The 14,267-nt window shown below is 39.2% G+C and overlaps 1 protein-coding gene across 2 annotated transcripts in view; it reads right to left on the bottom strand.

Moving 5' to 3' along the window:
- The window catches only part of NDC1 (NDC1 transmembrane nucleoporin), a 61,401-nt gene that overhangs the window by 13,677 nt on the left and 33,457 nt on the right, over positions 1-14,267 (bottom strand). For both annotated transcript variants that reach the window (XM_025288682.2, XM_006061751.3), the window contains exons 12-16: positions 13,254-13,499; positions 13,039-13,154; positions 10,048-10,098; positions 7,608-7,671; positions 6,791-6,891 (exon numbers count right to left, since the gene is read on the bottom strand). In XM_025288682.2, the coding sequence (XP_025144467.1) occupies positions 6,791-6,891; positions 7,608-7,671; positions 10,048-10,098; positions 13,039-13,154; positions 13,254-13,499 (578 nt within the window). The remainder of the gene's footprint in view (positions 1-6,790; positions 6,892-7,607; positions 7,672-10,047; positions 10,099-13,038; positions 13,155-13,253; positions 13,500-14,267) is intronic.

Below are 14,267 nucleotides of genomic sequence, written 5' to 3'. Positions count from 1 at the left end.
TATAATTATATAAGTATTATTAATATATTAATATACAATTATTATATATTGTATACAATATAGTATATATTAATATATAATATACTATATATAAATATAAATATTATATATATAGAGAGAGAGAGAGAAATAAAAAATACGATTCTAGAGAAACAAAAACAGTTTGACTTGTGGAAGAATACTGGTCAAGGGTCTCTGGATCTGGATCTTCAAACTCAAGAGTTCTGGCCCTCAAGAACATTCCTTTCCTCCTCTTCGTTCTTCCGTCTAACTTCTGTGTCACTTCCTAAGGGAAGCCTTTCATGACTTCACACCCTTCCTTTTAATCTCCTATTCACAAGACTAGTTAGACTTGCCTGTTTTATGTGCTTTAATCACCCTGCATTTTTGTACATTGCGGCACTTATAATTATACTTACTTGTATGACTTCCTATTTTACTTTCTGTTACTTATTTGTATGACCTTCTCTTTGAGGTTACCAAGTGTTGGACACGTCTGAGCAACTACCACTTTCACTTTTCAAGCTTCTGGAGGGCAGGAACCATGTTTGTCTTTTCTTATTCTGTATCTCAGCACACGCTGAACTGTTTGATAATTAGTATTTATTGAATATATGAATAGTATAAAGGTCAACTTCAAATTTCCAAGTATATCGAAATTTGGCCTTCAGGTGATAAGGCAAAAAATATAATAGATAGAGCTGATATCCTATATCAAGGTGACAGTGACTCTTCAAAGACTAGAAGGCTTTCTGAAAAGTTTAAAACATACTTTCAAATATGAAAAAGTGGTTGACGGTTAAACAATGTGACTGTACTTAATGACACAGAACTATACACAAAAAGACAGCGAAAATGTTAAGTGTATTTTAAATTTTATATGTGTATTTTAACACAATTAAAAAAAATTTTTTTTAATTAAACAAACCATTCTACCATTTTGGTCCCCAAACTTTTACATATAAGGATCCTTTTTAAAGACTATATATATACACACACACATTTAGACAGATAGATAGCTATGTAGTAGAATTCCATGGGACAGTAACTGTTCTCCATCCACTAATGTAGGAAATAACTCCATGAACTCAATAATGCTTTTAAATGACTATGTATTTCAATTAACCAAAACAGTATATAGAAACCTCTAAAAAATAGTGGTAACTATGTCAGACAAACATTAATTATTCAGATGGCAGCAATGCATGTATGGGTTCATGAACCCACTGTAATACTTGGATCTCCCAGGATGGCTTGGCTCACTATTATTAGGAACAACTGTCCTAGGATACCCATCCCTCCACTCCTTGCCCTCTGAAAGGTTTGAAGAATGAAAGGCTTCCCCTTTTCTTTCATATTTTGTCTTTAATGATTCAGTAAAATGGCTGAAGTGATTGACAGTGAAAAGTAAAGCAAAAGAACAAAATAGTTACATATAACTGTTCCTTGTGTTTGTGTGTGTGCTCAGCTGTGTCCAACTCTTTCCAACCCTATGGACTGTAGCACACCCAGCTCCTCTGTCCAGGGAATCTTCCAGGCAAGAATACTGGAGTGGGTTGCCATCTGCTACTCCAGGGGATCTTCCCGACCCAGGGATCAAACCTGAGTCTCCTGCATTGCAGGCAGATCCTTTATCACTGAGTCAACTGGGAAGCCCCACACACAACTGTTCCTCAGTAGATCCAGAAGCCTGTATTTTATAACTTGCCTTAAATTACAGAGATATTTAGAACTTATTTTTGTTATTAAGAACAAGAATCCCTTCTACATCAAAGAATATAAAGCCAAAAACATACAACAGGACTCATATGAGTCACATGACATCCCTGTCTTACAAAATGAAGGGGCTTGTGACTATTATAATTAACTCACATCAGAACTGTCATTTAATTCAGGCCCCAGAACAGAAGCCTTCACCCATCAAACCTACCATGAAGCTATCCAGCAATCATCCAACAAGCATTTAATAAATAAGTACCTATTATTTGCCAGGTACGAGGTCAGATGCTAGGAATACAGAAATAAGACAAGGTCCGTGACTCTACTCGTGTCTGACTCATTGCAACCCCATGGACTATACATCAGCCTCCTCTATCCATGGAATTCTCCAGGCAAAAATACTGAAGTGGGTTGCCATTTCCTTCTCCAGGGGAATCTTCCTGACTCAGGAATCAAACCCGGTCTCCTGCACTGCAGGCAGATTATTTACCAGTTGAGCCACCGGGGAAGCCCCCTACTCTGACTAGAGACGATAAAAGTAAACAGACAATGGAAATGCAGTGTAATAAAACGATGAAATGGGGGTTACAGGCGGAGCCAGAGAAAACGAGAAAAATGTGTTCTATGCAAAGAAAGAGAGAAGAGGCATCACGTACAGAGTTAGAGTTAGGTTAAGAAAATAAAATATACTTGGGGCAGGGGTGAAGGAAATAGAATAGTCCGTGGTGGTTATGAATCTAGAGGGCTTATGGGAACAACTGGACAGTGGCTGAAGTCAGAATGCAGGGTCCCTGTTAAGTCCAGGGAGCAAAAGGCCATAGTAATAATTCAGGTCAGGAATGCCAAGAGCCTGAAGTGAGGCTGAAGTAGGAGGGATGGGCAAGAGAAAGGGTAGGCGGTCAGTATGGGATTGATCCCTTAGAGTTTTGCCACGTGGGTGCAACTGAAGGACCTGGCAACTAGGAGGTGAGGGAACTGGTAACAAAACGGCTGAAGTGACAGATTATAAGGTGTAACCTGGATAAGGAACAACGTATGTGTAGCTAGGGGGGAGCTGAAAAACAAAGGAAGTGAAAATATCAGCAAAGACAAAGAGAGTGTACAGAAGAAGCAAAGGCATAAAAGGCTGTGCATGGGGGAGACAGGGGCTCTTATATAGCCCACAGATCTATGGATAGAATTCAGGGGCCATGAATTTTGGGCTAAAAATGACATGTTTATCTTTACTACACTCTAATTAAAATTTAGCAATTCTTTCAATTATGAAACAGTAAATCACAATAGCATTAGTAGTTCCTCTAACTTTGCCACCAACAGAAATCATCAATATTTTCATCACACTAGTGTAATTATCTTTAAATACCATTCATCTTATCATTACTTCAAAATGATGAGTTAGACCCACTGATGCTCACTCACTCAGTCTGACCCTTTGTGACGCCATGGACTATAGCCTGACAGGCTCCTCTGTCCACAGAATTCTCCAGGCAAGAATACTGGAGTGGGTTGCCATTTCCTTCTCTATAGACCCACTGATAGACCTTGTTGTTTAATGTATTAATGTACCACAAACTTAATACTTTCAAAATTATCTTCTAATATAACTGATTTCCTTTCTAATCTGAAAGGCTTCATATTTAATGTATTTATTTTTCCCATTATTCTGGGAAAAAGTCCATGGGCCTCATCAGACTGCTAAAGGGATCTCTGGCACAAAAACATTCAAGGACTCTGGCTTAGAGGCTAGAATCCTAGACTTTTAAGCTTTGCAAGTGGAGAATACACAGGCCGATGAAGCCTGGCTGACAGTCAAAGGCTGAGACTGATGAGTGTGTGAAAGACGGGCGACAGAACACTCTGACATAAATCGCAGCAATATTTTTTCAGTCTGTCTCCCAGAATAATGGAAATATAAACAAAAATAAATAAATGGGACGTACTTAAACTAAAAAGCTTTTGCACAGCAAAAGAAACAATAAACAAAATGAAAGACAATCCACAGATTGGGAGAAAACATTTCCAAATGATGAGACCAATAAGGGATTAGTCTCCAAAATTTACAAACAGCTCATGATGCTTAACAGCATCAAAACAAACAACCCACTCAAAACATGGGCAGAAGACCTAAATAGACATTTCTTCAAAGAAGACATACAGATGGGCAAGAGGTACATGAAAAGATGTTCAATCCAGCTAATTACTAGAGAAACGCAAATCAAAACTACAGTGAGATACCACCTCACACCAGTCACAGTGACTATCATCAAAAATCCACAAACATTAAATGCTGGAAAGGGTGTGGAAAAACGGGAACGCTCCTAACTGTAGGTGAGAACATAAATTGGTATAGCCACTCTGGAGAACCGTATGGAGATTCCTTAAAAAACTAAAACTAGAGCTACCATATGACCCTGCAATCCCACTCCTGGACACATATCCGGAGAACAACACGATCCGAAAAGATACATGCACCCGGTGTTCACCACAGCACTCTTTACAACAGTCAAGACATGGAAGCAGCCTCAATGTTCATCGACAGAGGAATGGATAAAGATGGTGTACACATCACTGAGCCATTAAAAAGAATGAAACAATGCCATTTGCAGCAATATGGATGGACCTAGAGACTTACTTATTGAGTGAAGTAAGTCAGAAAGAGAAGAAATACCATATGACATCCCTTATATGTGGAATCTAAAATGAAATGATACAAATGAACTTACTTACGAGAGACTCAAGAGACTTTGAAAATGAGCTTATGGTTGCCCAAAGAGAAGGGGAAGGGGAAGGGAAAATTAGGGAGTTTGGGGTGGACATGTACACACTGCTATAGTTAAAATGGATAACCAACAAGGACCCACTGTATAGCACATGGGACTCTGCTCAGTGTTGTGTGGCAGCCTGGATGGGAGGAGAGTCGGGGAGAATGGATACATGTACATGTCTGGCTGAGTCCCTGTGCTGTTCACCTGAAACTAGCACAGCATTGTTAATCGGCTATTCCCCAAACAAAGTAAAAAGTTCTAAAAAAGTAAAGTGAGAAAGTCAAAGTGTGGGATAAATATCCATGTGGACACTGACTCCCTCACGACACTCAACCTTGGGATATGGGGTAGAAAGACTGTAAGGTGGTTTGCAAAATCTGATGACTGTAGAGCATGACCGAAAGAGTGACTGTGATGTTGTCTTGGGGAGAAGAGATGCCACAAGCCTCGCACAAAGAGGGGTTTTTGTTCCATTTACCGCTTCCCAAACTCTCAAAAATATACCTTTGCCTCTTTCTCCTCTGCCCCTCAAAAGTATTTTCAGTTCAGCTCCATACCTTCCTAATCAAAAGTAAGAATGACTACAACCAAATAAACAAATTTGCTTTCCTTATCATGCCTAGCCATAATCAACTATGAAGAATTACGAGTTTTGATAGTGAAGAGGTGAGAAGAAAGTAATTTTGGTGCAGAATACCTCTAGGGCACTGTGATCTTTGTGAAATCGACTGTTTCAACCAGCATTTTTTAAAAAATGAAATAGAGTGGAAAACATTAGAATGAAGCACAAAATAAAAGGTAAGCATTGTTGTAAGAATCTTTTATTTGTTACACACACACACATCCCACCTCTATATTCTGAGTCTAATGTACTACATATCATAGTCTAAAAAGTTTGAAAGTTACAGTTCTAAAAGTAGAGCCATTCTCTATGAAGAGAACCCTATGTAAAAATAAAAGCCCAGCAGAAGACAGTAGACAAGTTCAGAGACTGGATCTGCAGCTTTCCCTGAGGTCTATTCCACTGCTAATGCCTGCAGTGAGATCACATCACGTCCCAGCTCCGCCACTAAGATGTGTGTGAGATCTGAGGTAAGCCGCTGCACTACCAAGCCCCTTTCATGTGTAAGACAGGGCCGAAACATCTCCACTTTACTTCACAAGGTAGACTTGAAGTTCAAAAAAATAATGATATGAAATCACTCTGTAGACTAGGGAACATTGTACTGTTGTTTTATTTTAAACTACACAACCAGAGTGATTAAAAAAAAAAAAGCTATGCTATGAATACCAAAGATACACCCATAATCATGGTTACCCTAATGTGTAGTTAGATAAGCCAAACAGTAGAAGTTGTGGAAATAGTAGAAAATTCTTTCTTTACAGTAAGGTAGTTGGGAAGTGAACCCAAATAATAAAGCTATCCACGGGTATATACATGTCTCAAATAACATACATGAGAAAGTAGGCACAAAGAGGACAAAGTGAAGGGAAAAAATCACTGGTTCTGAAGGGTAAGACATTCTAAGAGGTAAAATGAATTGAGATTTGAAGAAAGGAAGAGCAAAGCTTGTTTTCTCTCATATCTTAAATTGCTTCCCAAGACCCAAAGATGCACCAGTTGTTATCCCTCAAACCCAGTTCAGAAATACTTCCTCCAGAAAACCTGTACACCCAAGCCCCTACCTTTAAATGCCCCCAGCCCTTAGTGTTTATACACCTAGTCTGACACAGAACTAATAATACAAGGCAGTGAAAACATATCACCCAACAGGAAGTCAGGAAAGGCAGCCTAATGAAAAACAAGAAGCATATGTTTTATTTTTCTTCCTTTAAGCCTAGGACTAAACAGACCTGTTAGTTTAAAACGATGCACCCAGCCTCGTAGCAGGAATCCACTGGTCCCAGCTCTATCTTCTTAAGCCTCTAGTCGATAAGTAACTTCTTATTTACACAAGTAACTTAACTACAGGTCACTTTCAGGAGCTACAAATTATGTAAGGATGCAAACCTATAGTAATGAACAGAATTCCAATATCCTAAATAATCTGATTAATACCAGAGGTATGTCCTACAGGTTTAATATACCTTCTCTGTTACAATAAAATTAACACTTACAAATGAATTAAAAGTCTGTCTTCCTAGTCCATCTTAGACTGTAAGTACCTGACGGTAAGAACAGTACCATTGTTTTGACTTCCAACATGTTTTTCGTTACTCAATGTGAAATGTAAGAAACAAACAGAAAAAGCTAGGCGGGGGAGAAGACAGGACCTCTACTTCCGCCCAACCCATATATTGCCTACCTCTTGCAGCGTCAACAAAGTATTAAGAATAGCTGGTAGTGTGGTCTGGACTACGCCAAATCTATCTTCTGTAAATGATGCTGCTACTAAGTGAGACAAACCTCAAGGGGAAAAGAAGAAACAAGTTAAAAGTGAATCAAAATTAGGCAAATCCACTTGCAATACATCTATTTGAGGATGAATTAATATTCTGAATGTATAGAAGTCTAAATAAAAAAGGGAGTAATAGAATAGAAAAAGAGGCAAAAGGGATGGAAAAGGTACTCAACTGCAATAGTCTTAAATAAGATGAATCTGACTTATGTTCTAAAAGAAAAAAGTTCTTTTAAATAATACTGTGTTTGGCAGTGATAAAGGCTAAGAAAACAAAGCCTGATAAGGGGACAAAGTAAGGATACTTTTCATAGGGTGGTCAGGAAAGGCCTCTCTGAGGAAGTATCATTTAAACATTGAGAAGGTAGTATCTGTAAGATGAAAAGAAATAGTTAACAACTAAACCTAAGCTAAATATGTTTAAATATATTAAGCAAGTTACACCAACATAAGGCGATGGTTAAAAAACAATCTATTAATTGCAATTTTTTTGAAGTAAAGAGAGACGCAAGAACCCCAGGCTCAGTTTCTCCACTTACATACAAGGAAAAGCTCTAAATTGAAATAAACCTAAATAAGAAAAATTTATCTATATAAAACAAACACATAAAATGTATCTGAAAATTCAAAGATTGAGATCAAAGTCCAGAACTGATCTTTCATTAAATACTTCAATATTTAATGAATAAATAAATCATTGCTACAGCTCACTGAGACTACTTACCTTCTAATGCCCAAATATGCATTTGGGCATCTGAAAACACAGCCTGAATGGAGGCCTCTGGGTGCTGAAAGACGACAAAACATTTAAGTCAGTTGCCCAGAAATTATCGTTTCATCTAATCAACGATGTAGACTAAAATAATAAAAAATTCACAGCTGCTCTTAAGAGCTAAGACCTGAAATTCTTACACATTATGATTTAACTGCAATAAAACACTCTGCTACAACTTACTGTGTGACCCCGGCCAAGTATCTAAATCTCTATGTACCTCAGTTTCTCATTTAAAATAAGTTATGTTCCCTCAACCCACCTCAGAGGATTAACATAGAGATCATTCAAGAGAATGGTTGCATGCATGCTCAGTTATTCAGTCGCGTCCATCTCTTTGCGACTCCAGGGAGTGTAGCCCACCAGGCTCCTCTGTCCATGGGATTTTCTAGGCAAGAATATTGGAGTGGGTTGCCATTTCCTTCTCCAAGGGATTGAACCCACCTCTTCTGCATTGCAGGCAGATTCTGTACCACTGAGCCCCCAAGGAAGCCCAAAGAGAATGGTTAGGAATGCTTTAAAAAAAAAAAAAAGTACTGCCTAAGTAAGTACATACTACCTCTCCTAAAGTGTCTACCTTCAACCCCACTACAAAGAAAAACCACCCAACAGTCTTTAATACAGCAAGGTATTGTGACGTGGAACAATTGGCCTGTGTAAGTGGCTATCATAATACAGCCAATGAAGCCCATTCACAACAATAGCAAGTTACATTTCCCTACGTTAAGCAGCAGTGTCTACAACTCCTTATCACACAGATCCACCTGCAAAATCAGAATCTAAGGTAGCATTCACTTCCAAGGAAAAAGGAGATCTCATTCAGCTTCTGCTCTGCCACTTACTTGCTACGTGCCCTCAGGCTAGCTACCTGACCCCTCTAAGCCTCAAGCTTCCTTCTCTGTAAAATGAGGCCAAAAAGACACCTCACAGGAATGCTGTCAGAATTAAATGAGGGGACAGTTTTCCCAGTAGTCGTGTACAGATGTCAGAGCTAGACCATAAAGAAGGCTGAGCATCAAAGAATTGATGCTTTTGAAATTGTGGTACTAGAGAAGACTCTTGAGAGTCCCTTAGATAGCAAGGAGATCAAACCAGTCAGTCCTAAAGGAAATCAACCCTGAATATTCACTGGAAGGACTGATGTTGAAGCTCCAATACTTTGGCCACCTGATGCGAAGAGTCAACTCACTGGTAAAGACCCTGATGCTGGGAAAGATTGAGGGCAGGAGAAGTGTGTGACAGAGGATGAGATGGTTGGATGGCATCACCAACTCAATGGATGAATTTGAGCAAACTCCGGAAGAAAGTGAAGGACACGGAAGCCTGGCATGCTGCAATCCATGAGGGTGGCAAAGAGTCAGACACAACTTAGCAAGTGAAAGGAGCATGGCACACAAAAGACAAAAGCTAAGTTTTCTTCCCATCCTTCTGAAACAACACTCTGAATTAAAACTTCAGACAACTCCTCTTTCTCTTGGCAGAAGATGAGACACCTTTCTCAGGGGTCTGATGGTTTTCCCAGGGCTCTAATGGAGAGCCTACAGATTATTTCTGGCAAACATTCTTGCTAGTTGCATGGATATTCCCTGCTACCACAGTGAAAAAAGTTTCAAGAACTTGAAAGGATTCTTTGTGTATGTATCTATATTCTACCAGAGTTACTCAGATCTCTCTCCCCACCAGAGTAGGATCCTCAAAGAATAAAATGAGGAATGTTTGCCAATACAGACTTTCACTTCAAGGCATTAATACGAGTGCACTATTAATTAATAATGCAGTATCTGCAAAAACAGAGAAGCTAGATTAAAATAATTAAAACAAAAATTCTTTCCCCTACACATGGGCAAAGATTTTCCTCATCAAAGGATTAACTGACACACAACAGCTGTAGCAGTGAAAACAGGAATGAATCCTTAGCTTTTACCTCTGAGATTTACTCTCCTACAGCAGCTGGGGCAGCTGACAGACAAGCTGGAAAGTCATTTAGTTTGTGGCCTAAATTATAACTTTAATCCAACACCAGTTTAACACCTGCAGTCTAACCCAGTTATCTCTCTTCTGAACACCAAACTGGCCACAATGATGTCAGCATGAGCCATGAAGGATAGCCACAGATTTGCTCACTTTGCAGGAAGGGGCCACATCTTGGCACAAAGCTGCCTGCAGCCAAGAGACCCAGAAGGCCACTAGAGCCCAGCCTCGGGAAATCACTGATGGAGATGCCTGTCTAGGTCAGGTACTGTTTAAAGGGAGGTTTAGTGAAGCATGATGCCAAGCTGTTTGGCTTGCTAGGATCAAACTAAATATTGCAAAGTCTAATCCTATTTGCTACTTCATTTCTTATTTTGTTTTCTCTCCCCCCACTCCCAATGTTATAACTACATATTCTTACCTTACTGAAAAAATACATTATCAGCACTCGTTTTGATAAGAAATTCTTAACCTGAGATGGAAAAAAAGGGAAGAATTATCACATGAACAGTTCAATGCTACTCAAATATAATATTACACATTTCCAGGTTCTTCCGGACACTAACTTAAATGAAACACATCACGCTTTACAAAGAAAGGTAAGGTAAACCACGTAAGTAAATACCTTTGTACTATAAATTGGATAACCAAGACAGGCCATCTAATCTAAACTGCACTCCCATGTACACATGTCTAGCCTTCAAATGAGAGCCCTGTCATAATCAAAAAGTAGTTCTGGTGACATTTCCTAAAACCATATTCTTTCTCAATTCTCTACAACTGTCCTACCCTTTAACCTCTTAATATTAATGCCAAAAAAAAGAGCATGTTTCATCTACCAAAAAAAAAAAAAGAAATAGATCTTAAGACAGAAGTAGTTTTCTACTAGTTGATACTTACAAGGAAAATAATTTTCTCAGTATTAAGTTAAAAGCTACATAAGCCAACTGAGCTGAAAGTGAATTCATGACACAGCAGTACTTACACACATGGAGCCACAGGTGATGCTGACGTTCTGTAAAATGCCTTCAGTTCTGCCCTCTCTATTAACTGAGCATTCTATCAACAAACATGTTGTTACTTCTCCCATCTGAAGAAATAAAACCCTTCCCTGACCTCTCAACTTCCCCCAGCTATTAGCCCATTTCTCTGGTCCCCTTACAGTCAATCTCCTTGAAAGATGTAGCTTCTCTGTGTCTTCCAATTCCTCTCCCAGCCTCTCTGGGACCCATGCCAGTCAGGTATTTGTTGCTACTACTCCACCCAATAGCTCTTGTCAAGGACTCAATGACCTCCATATTCCTAGCACACCAGTTCATTTTTAGTTTGAACCTCATGCTTCTTTTCAGACATAGCAGCATCTTTTCTTTTCAGCAGCATCTGACACTTCTGTCTGAAACGCCCTTTTCTTGGTTCTTTCTCACCTTAATGATGCTCGGTCTCCTTTGCTATTCCTCATCTGCCAGACATTGTCATCAAACGGTTCCAGTTCTTGCATCTCTTTTCTTCTATATCTACACTCTCCAATAATTTTCATGGAGTCTCATGGCTTTCATGCTCTGATGACTTCCAAAATTTCAATTCTAACCTGGACTTTCCCCTAGATTCCAGATACATGTCTAATATCTTATTCAGTATTATCACTGGATTGTCTAGTATCTCAAAATTGCTATGTCTAAAATCAGACTCATGATTTCCCTACCTCGTCTCTATCAAATCTCTTTTCCAGAATCATCAGAAAGTTGCAACTCAATAAACTGCAACTACATTGTTTCAGATCCTTGGGCCAAAAGCTTCACAATCAACACTGATTCTTTCACACCACAACTAAACCATAAGCAAATCCTATCATACCTATCTTCAAAATACACCCCGACTTTGATCACATTTTACAGTCTCCACCACCATCACTCAGGTCACAGATATCATTATCCAGATACCGTCATCAGGTCACCAGATTACTTTAACAGCTTTACTACTGTCTCTCTGCTTCCACTCCTGCCCCCTGAGGATCTAGTCTCAACACAGCAGTACTTTCAAAATGTAAGGTTACATCATTTCATTCTTGCGGGTAAAACCATTCAGTAGTCATCCATCTCATTCAGAGAAAATTTCAGTCTTTACAACAGCTAATGAGCCTGACAAGCTGTTCCAGGTGCCTGCTACCTCATCTCACCACCCAGAACTATAATACACCTGCTCGCTCAGCTATCTGCCCTCAGTTCAGTTCATTCAGTCACTCAGTCGTGTCTGACTCTTTGCGACCCCATGAATCGCAGCATGCCAGGCCTCCCTGTCCATCACCAACTCCCGGAGTCTACCCAAACCCATGTCCATTGAGTTGGTGATGCCATCTGGCCATCTCATCCTCTGTCGTCCCCTTCTTCTCCTGCCCCCAATCCCTCCCAGCATCAGAGTCTTTTCCAATGAGTCAACTCTTTGCATGAGGTGGCCAAAGTACTGGAGTTTCAGCTTCAGCATCAGTCCTTCCAATGAACACCCAGGACTGATCTCCTTTAGGATAGACTGGTTGGATCTCCTTGCATTCCAAGGGACTCTCAAGAGTCTTCTCCAACACCACAGTTCAAAAGCATCAATTCTTCGGCGCTCAGCTTTCTTCACAGTCCAACTCTCACATCCATACATGACCACTGGAAAAACCATAGCCTTGACTAGGCGGACCTTTGTTGGCAAAGTAATATCTCTGCTTTTGAATATGCCATCTAGGTTGGTCATAACTTTCCTTCCAAGGAGTAAGCATCTTTTAATTTCATGGCTGCAATCACCATCTGCAGTGATTTTGGAGCCCAAAAAATTAAAGTCTGACACTGTTTCCACTGTTTCCCCATCTATTTCCCATGAAGTGATGGGACCAGATGCCATGATCTTAGTTTTCTGAATGCTAAGCTTTAAGCCAACTTTTTCACTCTCCTCCTTCACTTTCATCAAGAGGCTTTTTAGTTCCTCTTCACTTTCTGCCATAAGGGTGGTGTCATCTGCATATCTGAGGTTATTGATATTTCTCCCAACAACGTAAACATACAGTCAGGGACTTTTGTTTGCTGTTTTCCCAGTATCTAAAAACACACCCAGTATATATGAAGAAATCAATAAATATCTCTTAAATGAAAGAATTCATAGATAAAAGGCACTGACTGCATTAGGTTAAGCCGTATGAACTTGTAATTTGTATAACTCAAAACCAAATACTAGTAATTTCATATGGGTCAATTTGATATATGAAGCATCCCCAAAGTTTTATTTATTCCTGATGGCTTACTTATATGAGATCCTTGATGTTCTCAATGCTATCAGATCAGATCAGATCAGTCGCTCAGTCGTGTCCGACTCTTTGCGACCCCATGAATCGCAGCTATATGTAAATACAAACCCTATACCCATGTCATCCTACCTGTTCACGTTTATTCTGAATCCATGAATAAATCACGTTGGGCTGTCTCACTGTCTTACCCTCAGCACTAACAGAGGTAGATGGAGAAGGATTAGAAAATTCAGTCATTTGCTGATCTACAAAAAAAAAAACACACACCAAGAAGGCAAAAACTTAGGCTATATGATTCTCTGCAACTATGACATTTCAAATTTTAGAAAATAAACGGTCCTCACCAGAAGCTGAAGTCCATAATCTTGGCCCTCTTCTTGTGAGCTGAGGACTCTGAGGTGACCCATAGCTTGTGTTTACATCAAAAATTCCAGCCATCCGGTTCACTACACTAGAGCCAAATGGGGTGCCCAGGGGACTTGCAACATCAGGAGTAGATAATTTTGAGGAGAACAGTGATGTCTTAATTAATGATGGCATTGAAGGCCGAGGCATCTGGCTAGATTTGGGGGTCTGAAACGCAGTTTCTTCTGTAAAAGAACAGATCCAGTGCTGAGAAGAGGCAATCTGATCGAAGTAGGCTAGAGTGGAGGTTCTCAAATTCTACACACCTCAATTCTTTGCTTAACTCATTTAACCAAGGCTCAGTAGATTGCTTCCACCTAGGTTTACAATTTCAACACCTAGATTTTACTACTGCAACTTGGTGACCACTTAAGGAGCTTTATACATCTTTTTCTGTCAGACTGGTTCAGCCTCTCTCGGTTTTTTACCCTAAACAGGTATCTTCATCTTCCAGGTCAATTTCTCCAACTCTAAGCTGCACTGAATGAACTTATATTTTATATTTTATTTTTAAATGGCAACAATTTTATTGCATTAGTATACGCCCTGGGTTACTGTATATTCTTACTGTAACCATTACTTGGACTGTAACCATTACTTGACTAATCAAATCTATAGTGTGAAAATGTACAGAGCGCTAACCTTATCCCATTTTCCCCAGAGTTCTTTAAAGTTAACAAAAGTCACACCAGTGATTAACTTGTCCAGGATTTCTACACATCTGTTCTGTAAACAGCTTCTTCAAAAATTATCTTATAACTCTACCAATTATACAGTCTCTTGTACAAAAATAATATCTTTCTGCCACTCCAGCACAAAGCACAAAGACAATAAATTATACTAGTATTCTATCTTTTTAATAAAACTGGCATAAGACACTAAACATTTATAAGAACCAAATTTTTACTACATGACTTTTTAAGGGTAAACGACAATAAGAAATAGCTAAAGAA

Source organism: Bubalus bubalis, chromosome 6, assembly GCF_019923935.1.
Source record: "Bubalus bubalis isolate 160015118507 breed Murrah chromosome 6, NDDB_SH_1, whole genome shotgun sequence".
In the NCBI taxonomy this organism is placed as follows: Eukaryota; Metazoa; Chordata; class Mammalia; order Artiodactyla; family Bovidae; genus Bubalus; species Bubalus bubalis.
This window is presented reverse-complemented; position numbering and strand designations above follow the sequence as displayed.